Consider the following 24679-nt stretch of genomic DNA (forward strand, 5'->3'; position numbering starts at 1 on the left):
GCCAATGGCCCTTCTTCCTTTTGTTATGAGCATTGGAGCTGGAACAGTGCATGTTAGAATCACAACTTTGTTTACAGCGGGTTTAGTTAAGGGCCTCATTAAATGTTCCTTGGAAATACAGGTAGCACACCCATGACACATTTTTTAAAAGAGAAAAGGCATTCAGCAAGTCCTTATATAGTACCGTCCAAAATGGTTTTACATTTGCTTCCAACTGAGAACTTGGATAATGACAGCTTTCTTGTGATAAGGAAGCAGATTCCAAGCTGTGGATAACCTTATTTAAACAGTGTTTCCTCCAATTTCAAGATTTTCGTACAGTGCATCTCTGAAACCAAATTTACATGTTCCCTTTTTGAGGCAATACACCTCTGTGATAGGACTATAGCAGGGGTAGGCAACCTAAGGCCCGGGGGCCGAATCGCCTTCTAAATCCGGCCCACGGATGGTCCAGGAATCAGCATGTTTTTACATGAGTAGAATGTGTCCTTTTATTTAAAATGCATCTCTGGGTTATTTGTGGGGCCTGCCTGGTGTTTTAACATGAGTACAACATGTGCTTTTATTTAAAATGCATCTCTGGGTTAATTGTGGGGCATAGGAATTCATTTATTTTTATTTTTTTCTTCAAAATATAGTCCGGCCCACCACATGGTCTGAGGGACGGTGGACTGGCCCCCTGCTGAAAAAGTTTGCTGACCCCTGGACTATAGCTTCAGTTTAAACCAGGGTGGGCGGGGGCAACCACTCCATGTGAAAATCTCACTGCCTCAGAATGTAGCACTTAAGAGAAAAGACCTGAAAACTAAGGCTGGGTTCTCACACTTTCTGGTTGTGTGGTAACCACCTCAGTGCCTCCCTTCCCTTGTTACTAACAGTGAAAAGCCCCAGATCACATTAGATAAGACCCCTCCTTTTCCCAGCATCAGCCTCCAGAAACTGGTTTAACACAGGCATGGACATTGGACAAGGAGCTACAGAGTGGTTTCTTCCCATGAGGCAGCCAAAGTCCTATCTTATACTATTTACCTATTCTTAACCATTTTTTAAAGCATGCAATTATCTTGACTGCTTAGCCAAAATTCCAGATAAAGACCTCTTTTTGTCTCTTTCCTTTTCTGCAAGGTCGCACGGCTCATGGAAATGGGATTTTCCCGACTGGATGCTCTGGAAGCTTTGAGGGCTTCAAATAATGACCTTAACGTAGCCACCAACTTTCTGCTCCAGCACTGAGTAGTGCCTGCATGAAGGACTTGACTTTTCACATTTGCTGTGCTGCAAAGAAGAAGACTTCAGCCATTGACTGGATAGACTTCTGAATGTCTAAATCCAGAAGAATAAGCTGACTCTTCACATGTGACATATCAGAGCAGAAATGATGGATGGCACTGGAATTACCTGACTCTTGAATGGTGATTTGTACTGGCCAGATTGCACTTGAAGAGTACTTTCAATCGTACAAATAGGTTGTATTCAATATTTATTTTGACAAATTCTGTGGTTTCTCCCCCCCCCCCCAAAAAAAACCCACACCCAACAACAACACAAAATCAGCAGAAAATATTTCACCATTCCTAATAACTAGGAACAGGAGGAAACAAAAAAAAGTGTGTACTATGGCTCTTTTTGCAAAAAAATACAGGTTTTCCAATCTTGCATCACTTTCCTTTTTCTAATCTTTAACGTTTTTGAACATTTCTTTCATCTCCTTCATCACAGCTCTAAGAAATGTGAAGAATTACTTAGCCATGTGATTTCATTAAAGGGAGAGAGGACTGTGATGATCTTGTTCAGAGGAGTCTGTTAACATTTCTGAAAAATGTTAATCTCCATTCTACCTTTCTCAACCTTTAAGTCAGCTAATCAGGGATACTAAAAAAATTAAGAGCAATATTGGCAAGTCACAGTAGATTGACCATATACATCTAATAAAAAATGGTTATAAATTCACTCAAAATATGGGAATAGGGGAAATAAAAATGAACTAGTTTGGTAACATTGCACTCACCACATTTTTTTTCATAATATCTCAGGTTTCTAAGAAAACATGGATCAGGCATAGAACGCTAGATAGAAATAATTGGTATTCTGCTGGTGGGTTTTAACTGAAAATAGGTTGCACAGCAGCCACAACTATTGTTGCCTCTTGTCACTTTTTAAAAGGGAAAGAAGAAGGGAGGGCAAGTACTGGATTAAAGATGAGTCCCTGTCTGAAAGGTTGAAGGCTACGCATGTTGGTATGTGCTTTGCTCTATATCTTAACCAAGAAAGAAGTACCACCTTCAGCGTATGCATTTTAGGTGGAATCTTTATGCATTTTAGGTGGTATCTTTGCATCCTAATGCCAGACAGATGTGAGCTACTTGTGGTTACTCAGGAACTCTGTCCATGCTGCAAGGCATTGTTTTGTTTTCTGTGACTGAGTATTGGCATTCAGAGTATGTTCTGTATGAGTCGCAGCGAATCTTGGCTCAATTCAGTCCACACCTAGGCTACGTGTATGCACACTGTCTATGGGCTGGATCCAGATCAGATCTCCTTTATGGACCCGAGGGCTACATTCAGCCTTGGCCAACCCTTGGCAGAAGTAGTTGTGACCACCCCACGTTCCCGTGTGCTCACATGTAAATAGGTACACATCGCCCATCTCCTCGGCTGACCTGCACATATCAACTGCAGAGAGTCTTGGCTCTCTCCATGCTCAACAAACAATTGATCTGATTGCGAGGAAAGGGGCAAATTGAATCCCCGTCAAGGTGCTGGACTGGTTATAAATCTTTCTGCCCACTCAAGTGCTATGTCGACTTTTTTTTTTCTTTTTGCCTTCATTACTTCCAAAATCTGTCGAGTCTTGGGGGAGGGGGCAGGCAAAAAAATTGCTTGGGTGGCCTAATACATTCACTGTGCCTGGGACTGATCACTCATGGCTTGGATCTACAAGTGCTTTTTAAATTGTTGACTTTAAGGTTCCGTGCCACCTTGAAGACTAGCTTATGCCATAATAAATTTGTTTGAATGCCACAGTGAATAATGCTGCTTCCCTTCTCAAATCTTCTTGAAATAATAATTTTAAAAATGCCTATAATAGCCACATCATATCAGCGTTGGATGCAGAACTTTGAGCCATAATTGATTAATATTTCTGGGTAGCCTTTTAACCAATTAAAGCCTTCTGTATCCCAGTCACAGTCACAGTTAAACAAAAATATGAATATTACAATTGTTAGCATAGAATGAAAACTGTGAAAGCAAAGAATGCTTGTGCCCTCTCCTTTCAAATAAGCCTGCATGGTGTTTCTCTTGTTTTTCAGATACTGCGGTTTGTCGACTGTACATCGTTATCTTGGTGATCTTTCAGGTTTCAATGACTGCTGCTTGCAGTCTCCTGTGTAGTTATGGCATATCTAATTTCAGGATCACACTTTTTAGGGTGTGTGTTTTGCTGAAAAAGATTTATAGCATAAGTAACATTTGTAAAAGCAAGTGAGAAAAAAAAAATCAACTGTTCAGAAAACACCCATCAACAATCTTACTTGTAATTTATCGTATGGCAATTGGTTTTAACGGACCACTATAGGGATTTCTTGATTAAAATGTTTTTATCATTTTATTTAAAGATTTTTCAGTTACCAAAGAACAATAAGCAATAAGAACAAAAAGCAATGTTTCATTTCTTTAGCCATTTGTTTCCAGTTTAACCCACATTTGCTTACATTCTCTTTCTGAATGAGCAGAAATCAAATCAAATCTGATCTATAATATTGCTCACTTGCTGCGGGAGTGAGGAAAAGATTGTACACATATTTTCTAGAGCTGGTTTTCTTTCTGAGAAGAAGAAAAATAGAGACTGCAATAAAACAAAGAAATGTTTCATATTTTTCATTTAACTTACCACACACATTAAAATTCCATAACTGTGAAATTTATGCTTAATGAAAAACAACAAGGGGAAAGCATTTAAAAGCATGGTGATCACATACATCTACATATATAGTTGAAGTAAATGTACACTGTTCACATGAGGTTTAGTTTTGCCAAATCAGGAATAGTGAATTGTACCTTTATAGAGTAGCCATCTTCTGAGCCAGCCACAGATTTCTGTGTAAGAATTTCATACTGAACAGCAGGTACTTACTTGTTTCCACTTATCAGGAATACCATATTAATGTATTGCTAGGCTGGACCAGAAGTCCATTGAAAGGGGAAAATTACAGCCCTCCCAAATCACTCTCTCGGCAAATAGGACTACTCACCTGAGCAAGTGACAGAGCCATTTGGAAAGTCCCAGCTACCTGGAGTGAGGCTGAAGGACAAAGGGATAATGCAGACTGTGAGGCCACTGATCTCTGCTTGCTTTTGGCCTGGAATCGGGATACAGTTGGGCAAGTTTGAATCCTGTGAACCACCTGGGAAATGCTTGTGTTAAAAGGTGGTAGATGAATGCATTAATGAATGAAAATATTGGGCCACAGGACATTACAAGTAGGATTTCATGTGTTTTTCAAATTGTCATTAATGGGTGCAGTAAACATTTAGCAATTTTCTTTCTTTGTCTTGAGTCTCAAAACTGGATCTGATGCAGAAATTTTAATTTGCCCTTTTTCCACGAGGCAGAAATCCCTAGGGTTGCCTTTTCCGTTGCTAATTTATGGGGCCATGGGCAAAAGTGGAAAATGCCAAAGCAGCAGAAGACTCATCTAGACCCACAATGGCACACATCCAAATTGCAAAGCTACTGTTGATGTCTGAATTATGCTCCTGGATAGAACTCTTCCTCACCCATCATCTGAGCTGCTGAGCATTTTCAGAGATACTTGTGTTTGGTTTACTTAGAAGCATATGCCCAAATCACCTGTTCATACATACGTATCTAATATGTAAACATTATTTCCAGTACAAACCAAGGAAGAAAATGGATAAGTTGGCTAATTTAACTAGGCATGTCTCAGGGAGCAACCTATTTATTTTCCCAGGCCACATCTTCATAGGGATTAGTAGTGAAGCACAGAACGTTGAGCATGTATGAGAAGATCACATGCCTTTAGTTGTATTACTGATGGGAGCCAATCAGCTGCCGGCTGCCATAAGTTTATAACCCATTATCTATATATTGGAGCAATCTGGCTGTAAATGGAAAAAGAATCCCGTCTTCTCACTAGTTAAGTTTCTTTAATTTTTAAATTCAAATTAAATAAACTACCAATGATGAGAAAACAAGATTACACAAGGAGACGATGTATACTGCAGTACCAACAGGAGATTCCACAAGATGAAGAGTACATTTTAGAGACTCGCAGTAGAAAATGTGAACAGACTCCATGGATGAATATTGTTTGAGTTAACTAATGGTGATTGTCAAAGTTCTCCTTGTGTTGATTCGTCTGTGAGCTTATTCTTACATGCGCTTGGCTACGTTGGTCTGTCATCAGCATAAAACATTTCATAAAGGAACTCGCACTGCAATAACAGCACAGAATCCTGTTTTATTTTTCAGAATGTAACGCTCACTCCAAGATTGCCACTAAGAGGTGTGTGAGAGTGAAAGAAATAAGAAGTAAGAAGGAAGGCTGGTTTTAAGGTGATACAGAATATATGACTGAAGAATGAGGAGGTGTGGGAAATACTGTGTTTGAGGATTAGATCTGACTCTGATGGTATTGGAGTTTTTTTCTTACTTAAATAGTCATTTATTGCTTTTTTAAAAAATACAAGAATGACAGGGTAACAGGAAAGAGTAGGGTACTTTAAAAGTTGTGAGTTTTCCCCAGTGTTACAGTGTACTAACAAAGTAAGACTTTAAAAAAAAAAAAAGTACAGTGGTACCTCGGGTTAAGTACTTAATTTGTTCTGGAGGTCCGTACTTAACCTGAAACTGTTCTTAACCTGAAGCATCACTTTAGCTAATGGGGCCTCCCACTGCCGCCGCGCCGCCGGAGCACAATTTCTGTTCTCATCCTGAAGCAAAGTTCTTAACCTGAAGCACTATTTCTGGGTTAGCAGAGTCTGTAACCTGAAGCGTATGTAACCTGAAGTGTATGTAACCCAAGGTACCACTGTAGAGAGAAAAAAGCGTAGTAAGACTGAAGCATTTGCTAATACAAACTTGCTGTGTGTGCACACGTATGTATCTACTGTATACAGTATGTATTCCTTTGCCAAACTCCTTCCCCCAACCCCTCCTCCCTTGACACTTGACAAACCTGTCTTTACACTTCAAACTCTCCGCCCTTGCTTATTTCCTTGCAGCTCGTCCAAATCCCCCCTCCCACAGCTTGGTCTAATAATTATTGTTTTTATTTATAATATGCCACCCTTCATCCGAGCAGCACAGGCATAGAAATACAAAAATACGTATCATCATAAAACCATCACGCACACACACAGTTTAAAAAGCCATAGATTGTTTAAGAACTGAGAAAAGAGAAGTGGTGCCTAAAGATACGTAACAAAGGTGCGAGGCAAAGCCGCCCTAGGGAGAGCATTCCACAAGCGAGGGGCCACCACAGAAGAGGCCCTGTTCTCGTGTTGCCACCCTCTGGACCTCTCATGGAGGAGGCACATGAAAAATGGGCCCAGATGATGAATGCAGGGTCCAGGGTGGTTCATATGGGGAGTGGCGGTTCTTGAGGTATTGCGGTCCATTTAAGGCTTCATAGGTCAAAGTTTTTGAGTTTGTTTGAAACTTCAGACCTCAACTTCTTATTACTACTGCTTGGTTCTCTTAAATAGGGTTACGTTTAAAACTTTTTTGAGTTTCTGCCCTGTTTTTTGAGTTTGTTTGAAACGTTAAAACCTCAATTTCTTATCACTACTGCTGGATTCTCTTAAATAGGGCTATGTTTAAAACTTGTCACTGAGGTTTTCATACCTATTTTGTAAACTCGAGGAAGCATTTTCAGCCCTGCTCTTGAGCTTGTTTGATATCACTTAAAATCTTATAATTTCTTTATTTCCTTCTGAGGAAACAGATTAGTTCTGTAGCCGGCATCTCGTAAAGTCTTTGTTTAATTCTAGTTGTTGTTGTTTTTTTGTTATTCTATAGTCGATTACTTCTCATTTCAGGGATTTTCATGGTGAGCAACCTGGCTGTTGAATTCTGCACCAGCTGCAGTTTCCAAACTGTCATCAGAGGTAGTCCCACATCTAACACATTGCAGTAATCTAATCTAGAGGTTACCAGAGCATAGATGACAGAAATTAGGCTATTCCTGTCCAGAGAGGGGCAAAGCTGGGCCGCCACCCAAAACTGATGGAACACCACCAAGGCCACCTGAGTCTCCCGCAACAGCAATGAACCCCCGCAAGCTGTGTACCTGCTCCTTCAGAGGGTGTGTAACCCCATCAAGAGCAGGCCATTTCCTATCTGTTCGGTCTAGGGAACCGTCCACCAACAGAGTGTCAGCCTCATCTTGGTTGAGCTTCAGTTTGTTTGCTCTCATCCAGTCCTTTACTGAGGCAAGACTTCCACTGCCACGCCTGTAGATGTAAAGGAAAAGTAGGGCTGTGTGTCTTCAGCATATTCCTGACAATGTACTCCAAAATGTTGGATGACCCCACTTGGAGGTTTCATGTAGATGTTAAACAGCATGAGGGATAAAATCAGACCCTGAGGAACCCCACATTGAAGGCTGTACAGGGCCCAAGAGTACCCCCCAAGCATCGCCTCTAAAAATGACCGTCCCAAGTACGACCAGAAGCACCACAAAGCAATGCCCTCCACCCCTTACTCGGACAGTCGCTCCAGAAGGATACCATGGTATCAAAGGCTACTGAGAGGTCAAGGAGAATTAACAAGGACACATTTCCCTGTCTCTCTCCCAGGCAGAGGTCATCATACAGCGTGACCAAAACAGTTTCTGTGCCGAAATCCCAATTGAAATAGACGTTTCCGAGCACAATTCAAAGTGTTGGTGCTGACCTTTAAAGCCCTAAATGGCCTCGGTCCTGTATACCTGAAGGAGCACCTCCACCCCCATCATTCACTGAGGTCCAGTGCCAAGGGCCTTCTGGCGGTTCCCTCATTGCGAGAAGTGAGGTTACAGGGAATCAGACAGAGGGCCTTCTCGGTAGTGGCCCCCGCCCTGTGGAACGCCCTCCCAGCAGATGTGAAGGAAATAAGCAGCTATCTTCTCTTTAAAAGACATCTGAAGGCAGCCCTGTTTAGGGAAGTTTTTAATATTTAATGCTGTATTGTTTTTAACACTTGATTGGAAGCCACCCAGAGTGGCTGGGGAAACTCAGCCAGATGGGCAGGGTATAAATAATAAATTGTTGTTGTTATTTAGAAAATCAGTTTCCTACAAGAGAGCCTAGATCTCATCAACAACTACCCACTCAAGAATCTTGTCTAAGAAAGGGAGATAGTTACCGTACTTAGATTTTCCAAATCCAGGGAGGGGTTCTTGAATGGTTCTAAGCAGGCACTGACCACTCCTCCTCACAAGGATGCATTAATCACCTCCCTGGCCCAGCCAACTGTCCCCTCCCTGCTAATTTCTATCAGCCAAGGGGGGCAAGGGTCCAGAGCACAAGTAGTCACCCTGACCAATCCAAGAACCTTCATCATCGAGCCTGAAACTCATCCAACACAACAGGACTAGAAAATTCTGTGGGCAGCCCTTGAGATTCAGCTGCTGTAACAGCAGTCAATAGGATGCAAGTGATTTTATCCACCATTCAGCATATAACAAGTCCTTAAATATCCGAAAGCATAATAAAGGGCAAACCATACTCTACTTAAAAATACCCACTGCGTTGCCTACGATTAAGTATAAAGCCAGAGACCAACACATCAAATTTCCTTCAATGCCACTAGAGGTCGGCATTTCACAAATTCCTACAGCAGCACAAGAGAACCTTTTAATTTACCTTGAGGACAACTATGGATAACTTAAGGACCTGTGGAGAGAATGGCATTTGATTATATACATGCATTAAAATAGTAATAACTTCATAGATCCTAGGTGCTGTTTTCTTTCATTGCATGCCAACATTTTTTTACAGAGGCCCCCAAAGGGTGGCAGGGAGTGGAATAGTCAAATGTGAGTACCTACTGAAAAGTCGAGATTGACAGATTGATTTGCATTTATATCCCACCCATTTTTATCCCAAAGAGCTCAGGGTAGTGTATTGTTTCATATAGGCACACAGCATTTTTCTTCTTCACAACTCCGGCGTATGAGATCAGGCACCTTTGAGCTAGTGACTGCCCCAAGGTTACCCAGTGAGCTCCACAGTCTGGACATAAACAGAAGAAATCACATGAACCTCGTTGCAGGCTTGTGGACAAACTACGCCTTGGTTACAGAAAGCCCTTATATCAGCACAAGCCCAGTGCTGTGTGACTCAGCCCTGCCTTAGAAGAAATATAGAGAGGAACTAAATATAGCTTCTAATCCTTAGATAACTCTTCTTGTGGCTTCTTTTCCCCTTGGTTGGTGGAGTATGGCTCCAGTCTTTCAGTGAGCAGTCTTCTGAATTTAATGGCTAAATCATAGAATTGTACAGTTGGAAGGGACCACGAGGATCATCTAGTCATCATCCAACAACACAGGAATCCTGCCTATAGCTGTCCCTAAGTGGGCTCAAACCAACAGCCTTCTAGTTATTAACAGCCAGATGCACTGACTCACTGTGTCATATATCTACAGACACAATTGCAGGGATAATTTCTATAAGAAAAAGAGGCAAAGGTAAAGGGACCCCTGACCATTAGGTCCAGTTGTGGCCGACTCTGGGGTTGCAGCGCTCATCTCGCTTTACTGGCCGAGGGAGCCGGGGTACAGCTTCCAGGTCATGTGGCCAGCATGACTAAGCTGCTTCTGGCGAACCAGAGCAGCGCACGGAAATGCTGTTTACCTTCCCGCCAGAGTGGTACCTATTTATCTACATGCACTTTGACGTGCTTTCAAACTGCTAGGTTGGCAGGAGCAGAGACCAAGCAACGGGAGCTCACCCCGTCGCGGGGATTTGAACCACCAACCTTCTGATTGGCAAGTCCTAGGCTCTGTGGTTTAACCCACAGCACCACCTGTGTCCCTGAAAGAAAGAAAGAAAAAGATGTGCTGGGGCTTTAATCTGCCTAGGAAACCTTGCCCTCCACCCCCAGATATTCAGAGGCTATTGGTGAGAATGATGCCATGTATTTTACCAATACTGTATTGTGGTGAAGTGGTGGAGGAATTCGCTATACAGAATTTGGCTTGCAGGCAGAGGACAAGCCCAAGGAAGGAGGAGTGAGCCTCACGGAAATCAACCTATTTCAGGGCCCCCTCTCCTACGTTACCTTGGCACAGGGCTGCATGTTAAAGCTCTGTGTCCAAGCGGTTGTTGTTTTTTCTTCCCCTAATGCTTTCCGTGGGAAACCCCACATTTTACCACTGAACTGGAGTAAATAGCAATGGACTGCAAGTTACCCTGCGAGACTGAGGAACTGCATCATATGGCAAGCAGGAGACCAATGTGAAGGTGGAGCTGCTCCTGGGCTTGTTTTGATTTTCCTTCTGCATTGCATTCCCCACTTTGTATTAAATGGTGAGCCTGTGGGCAGAGGGCGGCCGGGACTGTCTTGTCTTTTTTTAATCATTAAGCACTTTATTGAATAGTCACCATACTTTTAGGTTGAATACTGTATACAGGTTCTTTGGAATGGTTCTATCAATAACATATCAGTTCTTTGGAGAAAGCAACTGCCTTGTGGGGCTCTGCATCCCGAACCAGCTAACTCTCCTGTTTCTGTGTCCCACTAACCACACAGGGGAAGGAGTCTATCATCATGCTTTCTCATACACTCTGGTGCAGATAACGTTGTTCATTTCACACTCCACAACCAGCTTTCCATCTTCTATTTTTCTTTTTATTGTGGTCTCTTTGCCATCCCATTTCTGCAACTGACTGTGCGACCCATGGTCTAATGTCACAACACTCTTTACTTTCCTGTCATCTGCTGTGGTCTCATCAAACTGTTCCCCCAGTTTGAAAGAAATCTCAGTGTTCTTTAAATTGCTCTTTGTTCTGATGGTCATAACATCTCTGTTGCAACTGATGATCACATTGGGCTTGGCAACACCAGCCACCTTCCTGGTGGCAAAGCCCACACCAAGTTCTTTCATATAGTCATCAAATTTTTCAGTGGAAACAAGCTTCCAAGTTCCCAAAAATTGTTCGCACATGGTGTAGGATTAACTAAGTCTCCTGAGGAACTTCTTACAAGTTTAACTAAGCACCACAAAGAGCACAGCACCTGGCTGTCTTGTCTTTTAATGTCTGTGCAGCACTTAGAAACTGTTAGCTGCTTCCTAAGTGTTAAAAAGCCACATGTCTACCGAGACAGTATCTAGTGCAGCTCACAGAAAGCAACAGAAGCAGCTTTCCCCAGCGAGGAAAAGTTTCATCCTATTGATTATTGCCTATTAACATTTTTGTTAAAACGTTAGCCTCTGTGGATGCATTAAAAAAAAAAAGCATCTCTTATCTCTTTCCTTTTCCCTCTCTCTCTTCCCAAGACATTCACACAGAGACATTACTTTCCTCTCTCTCTCTTAAAACATTCTCCCCCAAAGACCCAGCATTCCCTGGCCTCATGCGCTCTCATAGCATCGTTTTCCTCAAAGGCTATAGAGAGCAATTCTTAAACGGGCTAAACGTCCTCGTCTCTTGTGCTGCTTTTCACAAAGCTGGCGTCATTCATCCTCTCTGTTGTGCTGTCTCACTGCTGCGGCTGACCATGCTCACGAGAAACTGCTCTGTGGGAATAGCCCTCCTCCTGCCACACTGCTTTTGTGGAAAACCCCTCTGAGGCAAGCAGGCTTGTGTACTTTCCCTTGCTGATGAGGCTGGAGGCTGAGACTGTGGTGTAACCGATAAGAGAATATGAACTAGGAAAACCCAAAAGTCATCTTATGCATGAATTTACTGTGTGACCTTTAGGCAAAAGGTTTATCTATAGTAACAGTGCTCTTTTTCTAGAAAAAGAGGTGCCAGAACTCACCATGAATGCCTCCCTTATTCTCTAATAATGGCAATGGTGCCCACCAGAGATGGCCGGAACTGAGTTCCAGCTGAAGAAAAAAGCCCTGTATTATTATTATTATTATTATTATTATTATTATTATTATTATTATTATTATCATTATTATTATTGCTTGTTTGCTCACCATCCCAACCATGGGTGGAAATTTGTGTGTGTGTGTATAACACAAACATCAAACAGAACACAATATATATATATCTCCCCTTTGACTTCCCTCCCCCCTTTTTGTAGATCCTTATGTTATAATTTCTCCCTAGCATCTCCTTTATAATTCCAATTTTTAATAAATTCTTAACTATTCCTCAGTTCAAATGTTAAACAAGTTTTAAATCAATCCTGCTATTGAATTTAATTGTTTACAAAAAAAATTCAAACAAATTATATACTTTCCCCATTCTTTATAAAAAAAAATATTCTTCCTGGTTTCTAATCATTCTCGTATGTTTTGCCATTTCAGGATAGTCCATTCTTCCTTGGTCGTATTATTATTATTATTATTATTATTATTATTATTATTATTATTATACCCCACCTACTTGGCTGGGTTGCCCCAACCAATCTGGGTAGCCTCCAACACATACAAAAACATAATATCAAGTATGAAAAACTTCCCAATACAGGGCTGTCTTTAGATGTCTTCTAAAAGTTGTATAGCTATTTACCTCCTTAACATCAGACGGAAGGGTGTTCCACAGGGTGGGAACCACTACCATGAAGGCCCTCTGCGTGATTCCCTGTAACTTCCCTTCCTGCAGTGAGGGTTCTCAGAGCTGGATGGCTCAGTGTTTGTAGAGCTTCTTCTTCTTCTTCTTCTTTGGCGATCACTCGTAGCCGAGTAAGATTGTCTTCCATAAACACGGTTTTAACAGTGAGTCTGTAAGTGACTGTGGAGGCCAATTCTGGAGCCACGCGTCCTTCCACCATGGGGACATTGATTTCCTGGTGGGAGTTGATCACGGTGTGGATTTGCCAAGCGTGCCTTCCTCTTAGCATATTTCTCCCTTGCATCCTGAGTTCAAGTGTCTTCAAAGCCCATGACACCTTTGGTAAAGGCTGCTCTCCAATTGGAGCACTTGCAGGCCAGTGTTTCCCAGTTGTCAGTGTTTATACTACATTTTTTAAAGATTTGCCTTGAGACAGTCGTTAAACCTCTTTTGTTGACCACCAGCATTCCACTTTACATTTTTAAGTTCGGAATAGAGCAGTTGCTTTGGACGACGATAATCAGGCATCCACACAACATGACCATTCCAACGAAGTAGATGTTGAAGAATCATTGCTTCAACACTGGTGATCTTAGCTTCTTCCAGTACACTGATATTAGTTCACCAGTCTTCCCAAGTGATGTGTAAAATTTATCGGAGACACCGTTGATGGAATCTTTGGAGGAGTTGGAGATGGCGTTTATAAGTGGTCCATGTTTCACAAGCATATAGTAAGGTTGGCAGTACAATAGCTTTTTAAACAAGCATTTTTGCTTCCCTGCGGATGTCCTGGTCCTCAAGCACTCTCCACTTCAACGGGAAGAAAGCTGCACTCGCAGAGCTCAGGCAATGCTGGATTTCAGCATCAATGTTGGCCCTTGTGGAAAGATAACTGCCTAGGTAGGAGAAGTGATCGACATTTTCCAACGTTACACCACTGAGTTAGATTTGTGGTGCAGCAGAGGGGTGTACTTGTTGGTGTTGCACTTTGGTTTTTTGGATGCTGGAAGAACATGAGGCTCTTAATCACAGAGCAATGGTTTCAAGCCCACGTTGAGCAAAAGATTCCTACATTGCAGGGGGTTAGATGACACTTGGAGATCTCTTCCAACTCTACAATTCTGTGATTCTATTACTCTAAGGGCTGCAATGTTCAGAGTGGGGTGCTAACTGTTCCCTGTATTGTGTTCCTCATGTGCATTGTTATCCTGTCATTCCCTCAGCTACTATTAACTCAAAATGGTAACAACATACAGGTACACAGTATGTATGGCATTTTAAAAAGGCACCTCTGCTATTTCTGCAAAATAGGCACATTATTCTACTAGGGGCTAGTACCAGAAAAAAGGGGTTGTCTCTAGCAAAGAGATGGAGTACAGTGGTACCTCGGGTTACAGGCTCTTCAGGTTACAGACGCTTCAGGTTACAGAATCCACTAACCCAGAAATAGTACTTTGGGTTAAGAACTTTGCTTGAGGATGAGAACAGAAATCATGTGGCGACAGCAGGAGGCCCCATTAGCTAAAGTGGTGCTTCAGGTTAACAACGGTTTCAGGTTAAGAACGGACCTCCTGAACGAATTAAGTTATTTTCTTCAAAAATTTTTTTATTGATTTTCTAAAAATTTTAAACAAACAAACATTTTAATTGTACTTAATTCAATCTTAGTAACATTATTAAGTGACTTCCCCAAATCTCCCTGGCTGAATTTCAGTGTATATCATTGTAACAGTTTTCCAAAACCAATTTTCTCATAAAATTAACTTAATCACTTAATGTCTATCTTTCTTTTCATTTTAGCTTTAAACATGTTATTCACAAACATTACATAATTAGATCCTAAGCCTATCTGGTGTTTGCAAATTTTTCCAATTAAATTATCTTAACATATTTAACTAAATTGTCTTTGAATTTCATCCATTCCTCCTGGTAGTCCTCCTCCTTCTGGTCACGGACTCTTTCAGTCAGGTCAGCTAGCTCCGAAAATCCATCATCTTCATCTGCCATTCCTCCACTGTTTAGAATTCTTGTGTTTTCCAATTCTTAGCTAACAAAATTCTAGCTGCAGTTGTGGCATACAAAAACAGTTTAACATTTTTCTTGGGCAATTCCAAACCTGTTATTCCAAGAAGAAAAGCCTCTGGTTTCTTAATAAATGTATATTTCAACTTTTTTTCAATTCATTATAAATCTTCTCCCAGAAGTCTTTCACATTAGGGCAGGTCCACCACATATGATAAAAAGTACCTTCTTTTTCTTTACATTTCCAACATAAAGGTAAAGGTAAAGGTACCCCTGCCCGTACGGGCCAGTCTTGACAGACTCTGGGGTTGTGCGCCCATCTCACTTAAGAGGCCAGGGGCCAGCGCTGTCCGGAGACACTTCCGGGTCACGTGGCCAGCGTGACATCGCTGCTCTGGTGAGCCAGAGCCGCACACGGAAACGCCGTTTACCTTCCCGCTGGTAAGCGGTCCCTATTTATCTACTTGCACCCGGAGGTGCTTTCGAACTGCTAGGTTGGCAGGCGCTGGGACCGAGCAGCGGGAGCGCACCCCGCCGCAGGGATTCGAACCGCCGACCTTTCGATCGGCAAGTCCTAGGCGCTGAGGCTTTAACCCACAGCGCCACCTGCATCCCACATTTCCAACATAGGTTATCACTATTATGATATATCTTTGCCAATTTTACAGGGATTAAGTACCATCAATACATCATTTTCATAATATTTTCCTTTAACACCGTACATGCAGTGAACTTGACCTCTTTCCTCCATAACCTCTCCTAATCTTCAAACATTATATCGTGTCCCACATCTCTTGCCCAGTCTATCATCACAGAATTAACTTGTTCATCCTTTGTATGCCATTCCAGCAATAAATTATACATTTTACAGAATGAATTAAGTTCTTAACCCTAGGTACCACTGTATGTGTGATTTGTTGGGCATAAATTCAATACAAAGTCAATAACAGTGATGCATAGACAAAGGTCGGTTGCTCAATAGTACGAGTCTATACATGTCTGCTTGGAAGGAAGTCCCTACAAACTGAGCAAAACGTACTCCCAGGCAACTCTGTAAAGGATTGTATTATAAACTGCACAGAAATAAACAGGATATAAGAGGTTTTAACTGCATGCAGGGCTGTAGCCCATATAGGCACTGAGCCTTTTAAATGGGTATACATGCCCATGGGCTGTTTGTTTTGTGTTCCAGTCTGAAGTTCTCAGAAGTTCTCAGAACAAATGCACTTTTTATGTGCTGATTTCCTTAAAATAAAGCTCTCAGTGTACATCACAGACTGATACCATGGGCAAGACATGTCAGGGCAGAATTATTGCTTCTCTTACATAGCAGGTTTTAAATGTTTTAAGAGTGCAGCTTTACTTGGGCGATAAACTTTTATAATGAGTCTGGAGCGCACCTTACAAAAAAAAAGTAGTGGCTTTATTTTTAATCTCTCTGCCTGTTTATTAGAAATGTGTTTTGGTTTATCAGAGAAGTGCAGGAGGGAGAGCAAGGAACCATTCCACCTTAAGAATCATAAAATGGTCTCATGTGCAGTCAAGAGTCTATAAATGTTAAGTATACTTAATTTACAAACTGAAAACATAATGCACATCAGAGCTTTCCTGATCAGTGCTCATGGCAGGAGGCTCCATCATACTTTCATAAATCCATTTCTTACTTTGTCTCTAATGGCAGGCATTTATGATTTCCCCTGCGTGGTGCTTAGCCAGGTTTTCTTAAATAAGGGAGCAGGGGAAATGGCTCTATATTTTAATTTTCTCTCTTCAAAATGGAGTGTGGGTGTGTGCAGAAGTCACACTTTTAAGAGGACCACTTTCTAACAGCAAATAATTTATAAATCTGTATTGGAATGAAATGGGATACCAGTCCAGAACAATTAATTAATTAATTACAAGAAGACAAAATCTCAGGGCAGCTGTTCAGTGAACCACAGAAATGGCCATCAAAATAAGAAGGGCGATTCATTCTTTCTCCCATCACAGTAATTTACAATGAAGGTAGATGACTTGCTCTTTTATCCATACTGCCAGGTGTGCAGTGTTGAATGGCCAGTTACATCTACTGGAAAGGGAAAGATACGATTATTAAAAGCAGATTCATTATTAGGGTCAGCCTTAGGGCTTGCTGAGCTGTAAGAAGGCACCAAGCTGATGCCTGATAGCTCAGTGTTTGTTTTGGCACACTGCCGTGAACCAGGGCAGACAGAAAAAAGCAGAAAGCAGTAAATGAATTTAATCTTTTTTTCAAAGTTCTACAGGTCGGATACTAATTTACAAATATGAACCTCTGTCAATTAATCTGAAAGTATTATTAAAATAAGTGTTCTGGGTTTGATAAGAACCCCACAGCCCTCTAATCCTTACATCAAGGCAGGCTGGGGGATTTGTTGTTGTTTAGTCGTTTAGTCGTGTCCGACCCTTCGTGACCCCATGGACCAGAGCACACCAGGCACTCCTGTCTTCCACTGCCTCCCACAGTTTGGTCAGACTCATGATGGTAGCTTCGAGAACACTGTCCAACCATCTCGTCCTCTGTCGTCCCCTTCTCCTTGTGCCCTCAATCTTTCCCATCATCAGGGTCTCTTCCAGGGAGTCTTCTCTTCTCATGAGGTGGCCAAAGTATTGGAGCCTCAGCTTCACGATCTGTCCTTCCCGTGAGCACTCAGGGCTGATTTCCTTCAGAATGGATAGGTTTGATCTTCTTGCAGTCCACGGGACTCTCAAGAGTCTCCTCCAGCACCATAATTCAAAAGCATCAATTCTTCCGCGATCAGCCTTCTTTATGGTCCAGCTCTCAATTCCATATATCACCACTGGGAAAACCATAGCTTTAACTATACGGACCTTTGTCGGCAAGGGGATTTCTCTGCTTTTTAAGAGGCTGGTGGATAGACTTCTTATTAATATTCCTATTCATTTATTATTGCATTTATATCCCAACTTTCCTACAAGGAACTCAAGGTGGCATTCATAGTTCTCCTCTTCCCCATGTTATCCACACAACAATCCTCTGAGCAGGGCTGGCCCAGGACGTTTTGTCGCTTGAGGCAAAATAGAAAATGCTTCGTCATCCCTGCTCCCTTATGCTGCAACCACCATCTGACTTGACTGGAAGTGGCCTGGAGATGCCCCAGACAAAAGGGGAGAAAAAAGGCCAGAGAGGAGCAGGTGGAGGTGTGTGTCTGTGGCGGAGGTGGAGGTGGGATAGAGGACAAGGGCAGGAGGCAGCAGGTGGCAAATTCCTTGGGGGCCCAGCCTGCTGCCTAAGGCAACTGCCTCGCCAAGTTTCGTGGGGGACTTGAAATCTTGTCTCCCAAGTCTTCCACCGTCTGCCTTACACCTTGCAGATCAAGTTCTACCACTGACTGGAATGCACCATCAGACGCAGAATTTAAGAGGCTTGTGCTTTTCTGGACATGTCGAAACAACGGCGGGGTGAGGGAGTTGCGTGTTAAACTGATCGGATAGACTTTAAATTTCCACAGATAACTTTTTATACTTGGTTGCAATCAATGCACAGAGCTTAAGACTATATTTCTAATTGCAGGAGAAGGGATAAGTCATTTTCTGGTTTTTTACTTTTGATATATGCCTTTTTTCTTCAATCGACCTAACTCCCAGGTACGTGTGCATAGCACAGCATGCGAGTAATTTTTGGCCCTCAACTACAACTCCTATTATCCACTGCCATCTGCCATGCTTGCTGGAGCTGATGGGAACTGTAGTTGTTTTTGTTTTTATTAGGTGTTTTATGGTTTTATATCTTGATTTTATTCTGTGAACCACCCTGAGACCCCTGTGTATCGGGCGGAATATAAATTCAATTAACAACAACGACAACATTATCAAGGGGGCTAAATGTTTCCCACCCTTCGCATATAGGATAGCAGACTATATTATCTCTAGAAGTACACACGGTTGACGAATAAAATACTGCTGGGGAGAAAGATACAACGGCAGTGCTTAATTGCCTACTATTTTTGCGCAAGGGAGGAAGATGAAGACCTATCTCATCCAAGGATCGCTAGCCACCACTGCTAGCTGGAATGCCATTCAGAAAAAAACTCCCAAGGAAAGGAAATAGAGTCTGGTTCCCAGATCAATTATTCACCACCAGCAGTACTATCCTGTAGCCTACTTACAATCCCACCAGTATAATGTGAGACAAGTACTTGAAGAAGACGCAGTAGCAATTTCTGCAAGCAGGGATATCTCACAGAAGTTGCTGCCATGTATTCTGTAAATTTCACCAATATTACACAGCTCAGATGAGGCCTCCATGTCAGCAGGAGCCATCCTCAGGCCGCTTGCCAGGGCCCAGTACACCAGCCTCTTAACCTTGTTTGATGTAACAAGAGTAATTATTTTAAAAACCACTTAAGGATCGAAGTAAATCATTTTTTTAATAATCTCAGAAGGCTATGGTGAGACTACAGAAAATTAAAATTAACCACTGTTTCAGATATGGAAAATCTTTAGGGCATATTTGGTACACAGTTATTGTACTGAATGGAGACAAGTACAATAATTTAAAATGAAGATACTTTCCAGCCTTCTGGGATAGCGTTTATATCATTCTTAACATCTAGATTCAGGATGCAGTTAGGAAATTGTTATGAGAATTGTGCTTATTCCATCGTCAATAATATTTTGGACAAAATGGCCACAAAATGGCCATTTTCAAAGCCAGGGAGAAGGGGGTGGTGATGACTGGAACAATTTATCAGAAAATATATTAGAAAAATCAATAGGAAGGCATCTGTTCCTGGTACCTTTCCACCTCTCAATTACCTAATTGCTCCCGATACAATACTTTTGAGAGCTCAATCAAGGCATCCAGCCAGCTGCTTAAGTGGTTGGGAAACTGAGGACAAATTAATCTGTTCTAGCTCATTTTAAAAGCATTTGCTGCAGCCCATTTTATTGCACCCCTTCTTAGCCTCTATTGCAAAAAGCACCTCTCTTGTTAGGCTAAATGCCTTGGAAACTCATGTTCTTGCTGTCTAGTGCACAAACAACACATTATCTCAGGAAAGGTGTGTTTCCAAACATGCGATTGGGGAGCATTTGTAGGAAAGAGAGATACCATGTAGATACTTATCCATCCTTTCCCTGTGCAATCTATTTCTCCACCCACCCAGTCTGGACTTATTTTTAGGCTAAGAGGTAATTGTGTGCATGGGGCTATTAATAAGAAAGAAAGAAAGCCAGAGGTTTATGGGGGAGAATTTAGATAGGCTAGTTAGAATGCCAAGGTATATGTAAGCCCGGCCCTACCTTTGGGCAGCAGATGCTGGGGGATAGGGAGAGCCTGCAGGTTTTGCATGCACTGTGTGAAATACTATAAAACCTTGTGAACCCTGTTAAAAGAGACTGTAGCAGGATGTGTGCATACCATGAACAATGCTGCATCATACTATCTTCAGCTCTTACCAAAAAAAACCCATTTTAAGGTTGAGAGAGGCTGGTCAAACAAGGAGATCGAGAAGTGGAAACATGTTAGCAGAAGAGCTCATAGTCAAGGAGGGAAAAGGCAAAAGAAGCCCTGAGAAGGAAGAGAGATTTATCAGTATTGTCAAAGGATGTGGTGGTTGCTCGAGAGTAACCAGGCAGGACTCCAACCTGTCTTTTACAGGCTTTATTCTTGGTGCAAACTATTTACAGTGAAGAGCGTCGTAAGTTCATGTCTGGCTCAATCGCTAGCAGAATCCGGGAGTGGTCAGTTTTTGTACACACACCCCAGCATAAAAGTCACGTCACCCCCAGCCTTTTTCACCCCTCCCTGCGCCAAAGACTACTGTGCGGAATGGGCGCTGGCAAGGGCCCTTCCTGCCTCTCTGGCTTGCTCAGGTTCAGTGTTAAGGCTCTCCCTAGCATCCCCTTGCCCCTGCACTTCTTCTCCACTGGAGGTGGGGCTTCCCTCCTCGCCGGAAGAGGAACTGCTTCACAAGATTTTCGGAGGCTCCCTATAACACATCTGCCCTTCCATCTCTTGCCTCTGAGCTGATGGCAGTTCCCTACAAGTATTCTAATGTTTGTATTCATAATAAGTAATTTAAAATGTGTTAAAAACAGCATGAAAACTTAAGAGACAACTGTGGTTTGAAATAACTTGGTAAAAAAAATGAAGAGACTGCATATTATTTTACACACCACCGTAATCTTCAAGATGTGCAAGATTCTCAGAGGTTCCTGACACAAACCTAGGGTTTGTGTTTCCATATATATATATATATATATATATATATATATATATGCTTTCGTAGCTGATATACGTATATATATATATTTCTACAACCTGAGCCTGCGATGGAGGGGCTCACAGCATTAACACTCCAAGGGGGCCCCTTTTCTCCCATTGCTGCAGCCTGGGATTCAAATAGACATCAGTCATGGCTCTGACTCTCCACAGCTTGCTGAATTTTTACTGACTTTTTTCTCTCCAGCTCACATCATTCCCAAATTGCAATCCTAAACTTTCCACCATGCATTGGCTCTTCTGAGCTCAGAGATGGGCTTCCCCCATTTGCTGGCCGGCACAGAGTCTTTGCTTTGCTGATATCCCACCTCCCTGTCTTTGTTCTCTGTTAATGGCCCATCTCTCAGGCAATCTCCTGAACAAGGTAATTTGGTTTCACCTGTGTTTTAACACTTTGCTAAATCCAGTGCTTGCACCTAAGAATTAGAAGTTGAGTCCAGGCACCCCAAAAACTCGTAACACCAGCAACAGTACAGTAGATAGTGGGTTTTTCCCACTGCAAAGGAATCTATTTAATCACTTTTATTTTTCCCCATATTCACCTGGGTTGAGAGCTTGATTTATTTATTTATTTAGGTGGGGAGATTTGACTCTTACATAATTTGTCAATACTTAAGAGGAATATATTAGTTCTTCTGTTCTTGCTTTTTGAGCCTCATCCTATGTATCAGCTTAGTTTACCCACATAAAACCAGAAGGACTTTTGTTGAAGAATACCATTGCTTTCTTAGGGATGGGCTTGATTATTTTACTAGATGTTGGGATGGGCTTGGCTATATGGTAGTTAAACATGATCCAAGCAATGGTGTGTTTAATTTTTGTTGCTTTTTTCAGTTTCTCCATAACTTGTCATAATTGTGTTTCCTTCTTTTGTTTTTGAGCAGAAGTAGGAAACGACATTCTGCAGTGATGCCCACAGTGGATATGGATACCAATATCTAATGTCCAGAATCTGTCTCCATTTTCTACAAGTAAAAATATTATACAGTTTACTGTAAAGATACTGGTCTTCTGCTATTTTATGTGAAGTACTTGTATGCCGTGCAAAGCAAAAGCATCAAAACCATGCTGAATATGTATTTCAATACCTGGCTTATTGTGTTTTTATAACTTCCGGCTGTAAAAATATATGAAATGTATTGACACATAAAAATTGTTTGACCCATATGTACTTTGTAATTTCAGTTTATTGTCTTTTAAAAAAAATCCCTTCCTCCTGCATTTCCTGGATGGTATTGTAATAGGCAGACCTGGCTTCATATGTTGGCTTATTTCTGGTAGAAACTGAGTGCCTGTTTGTTAGATTCTTGCAAATTATGCTAGACAAGGTGGACCTCGCTTTAAAAGCGAGGCAGGCTAGCCTGGGCTGAGAGAGCAGCTGGCCCAAAGTCACCCAAGCACTCTTCACGGGGACTGGAAGTGGGGTCTCTCCCCAGCCTTAGCCTGATAACTCTATAACGTCAGGACACCAGGCTGCCAGCCTATTAAACGTGTCCTGCCGTCCGAATGACGTGTTTTCAAAGGACGCGGGAGGCCGCGCTAGGCCCAAAAGGCCTGCCCTTGTGGGGAGCCGCCTCATCCTGCCGTTTCTATGGCAACCGGGAAAGAAGGGCGAGAAAGAGGGCGGAAGCGATTCGGCCGCTCGCTCGCTCCTTCGCTGGCGCGCACTTCGTGCCTCGCAGTTCCGTGTGCGCGAGCTGACGTGTCTGAGGAAGCCGGAAGTAGCGGCTAAGGAGGCTCGGCTCGGTTTCGTGCTTGGGCGCGGGGGAGGGTACCCTCTTCCCTTAAAAAAAAAAACCAAACCGCCCCCCGTATCCGTTCTCTCTGTCTCCCTCACCCCCCCCTCCTACACCCCACCCGCCTTCCCTTCGCCATGACTGGCGCGCAGCTGCTGTTGGCCGTCGCGCTCCTGGTGGCTAATTCGCCCTCCGGCCCGGCCTTCTACCTGCCCGGCCTGGCGCCCGTCAACTTCTGCGACGACCCGGACAAGTCCGACTGCAAGGTCCGTAGGGGCGGGTTGGGAAGGGCGGTTGAGTCCGGAGAGCGAGGCCTCAAATGCCGGAGGGGTGTGTGGCAGAGTACGAGTAATGTCGGTTAGTGGGGTGTGTGTGTCATGTCATGTCATAATAGCCCCCCCCCCATGCATACATACATACTAGCTGTGCATTGACAGGAACCCCCCCCCCCCCCTTCAGATCGAAAGTGTTTCCTGCCTGCTTAGGCTTTCTTGCGTTTGGGATGGAGGAGTGGATTGGCTGGCAGAAAGTCTTCCAGAATGCCCTGTACTGCATCTTTTAATCTCTTCTTTTGTCAGTGCCCGCGTACCCTCCAACATTTGTCCGATGAAAATAGGGACATCCTATTTCATATCCTACCAACATGTCTCCCAGGGAAATAAAGGTAAAGGGACCCCTGACCATTAGGTCCAGTTGTGACCGACTCTGGGGTTGCGGCGCTCATCTCGCTTTATTGGCCGAGGGAGCCAGTGTACAGCTTCCGGGTCATGTGGCCAGCATGTAGGGACATCCTATTCCATATCCTCCAACATTTCTCCCAGGAAAATAGGGGCATCCTATTCCATATCCTCCAATAATTATCCCAGGAAAATAGGGACATCTTATTCCATACCCTCCAACATTTTTTTCCAGGGAAATAGGGACATCCTATTCCATACCTGCCCAACATTTCTCCCAGGAAAATACGGATGTCCTAAGGAAAAGTGTGACATTCCAGGATCAAATAAGAAACCAGGACAGTAAATCCAGGACTGTCCCTCAAAAATAGGGACACTTGTAGGGGTCTGCGCCCAGGCATGTTTAAGTGCCAACAAGCTGGTCAGGCTTAGTGGCCCGCTGTGGCTTGCTCATTGCCTTAGACCTTTATGTTAGGATGTAGCAGCTCCTATGATGGGCGCTTGGAAGTTGAAGTTGGAGAAACGAAACTACTGTAAAATAAGGCTCTAAAGCTGAGCTCTATGTAGCTGAGAAAGCAGAAATCCCAACAGTCTGGGGCTGTTCTGGGAGAGCAGGATGGCCTTTCCCACAAGGAGGATCTTCATGAACCTTGCCTGCCCCATCAGATGGGAGGAGCCATCCCACTCTCAAGAATGCTCTGCAGGGACCTCTGGGGAATTGTAGAGTTGGAATGGACCCCAAAGGTCTTTTAGTTCAACTTCCTGCTATACAGGAATCTCAACTAGATCATACAGGACATGTGGCCAATGAATCTCTCTCCTCTCTCTCTCTCTCTCTCTCTCTCTCTGTGTGTGTGTGTGTGTGTGTGTAAAATGCACTTCCTTGCACTTCTGTGGTGGGATTGGCAGCAGCCTAACTTGTCTTATCTTCTCTTTGGGTTTCCTTCAGACCCCTCCTTTTCTTCCTTTCTTTTTTACTGTTAGTGCTGCTTTGTAAGGAAGCCATGTTTCATTGAATAGTTGTGTAGGGGTACGTGGTTGGGTAGGCCAGTGTTGGTAACTTACTATGTTCTAGTGACTCAGGGTCTCTTAGAGGAATATTTTATTTTATTAATGAGTTGCCTAAAGAGATTGCATATCCCCAAGATTAGCTCCTCTTCTCTCCATCCTGAAGTACCGTTATTTTCCCTTCTCCTTCTCTGGAGTCATAAATTGATGAAGGACATGCCTGAAGTTGAAATAAT

General features: G+C 42.8%; 2 protein-coding genes and 1 pseudogene across 4 annotated transcripts in view; 2 read left to right on the forward strand and 1 right to left on the reverse strand.

The window, feature by feature from the left end:
• Window positions 1–3873, forward strand: part of UBAC2 (UBA domain containing 2) — a 91076-nt gene extending 87203 nt beyond the window's left edge. The window contains exon 9 of the mRNA XM_083735401.1: window positions 1126–3873. Within this exon, the coding sequence (XP_083591527.1) occupies window positions 1126–1233 (108 nt within the window). The 3' untranslated portion in view covers window positions 1234–3873. The remainder of the gene's footprint in view (window positions 1–1125) is intronic.
• A 6699-nt stretch (window positions 3874–10572) lies between these two features.
• Window positions 10573–11261, reverse strand: LOC310842838 (fatty acid-binding protein, adipocyte pseudogene; annotated as a pseudogene). Its single transcript has one exon. The product of its transcript is annotated as a fatty acid-binding protein, adipocyte pseudogene (transcript).
• An 11375-nt stretch (window positions 11262–22636) lies between these two features.
• TM9SF2 (transmembrane 9 superfamily member 2) overlaps window positions 22637–24679 on the forward strand; it is a 29262-nt gene continuing 27219 nt past the window's right edge. The window contains exon 1 of one of the 2 annotated variants that reach the window (XM_083735302.1): window positions 22637–23024. In XM_083735302.1, the coding sequence (XP_083591428.1) occupies window positions 22896–23024 (129 nt within the window). In that variant the 5' untranslated portion in view covers window positions 22637–22895. Of the gene's footprint in view, window positions 23025–23278; window positions 23423–24679 lie in introns of those variants that run through there. The other variant, XM_083735303.1, reaches the window with a different exon arrangement.

Source organism: Podarcis gaigeae, assembly GCF_964106915.1.
Source record: "Podarcis gaigeae genome assembly, chromosome: 4".
NCBI classification, from domain to species: domain Eukaryota; kingdom Metazoa; phylum Chordata; class Lepidosauria; order Squamata; family Lacertidae; genus Podarcis; species Podarcis gaigeae.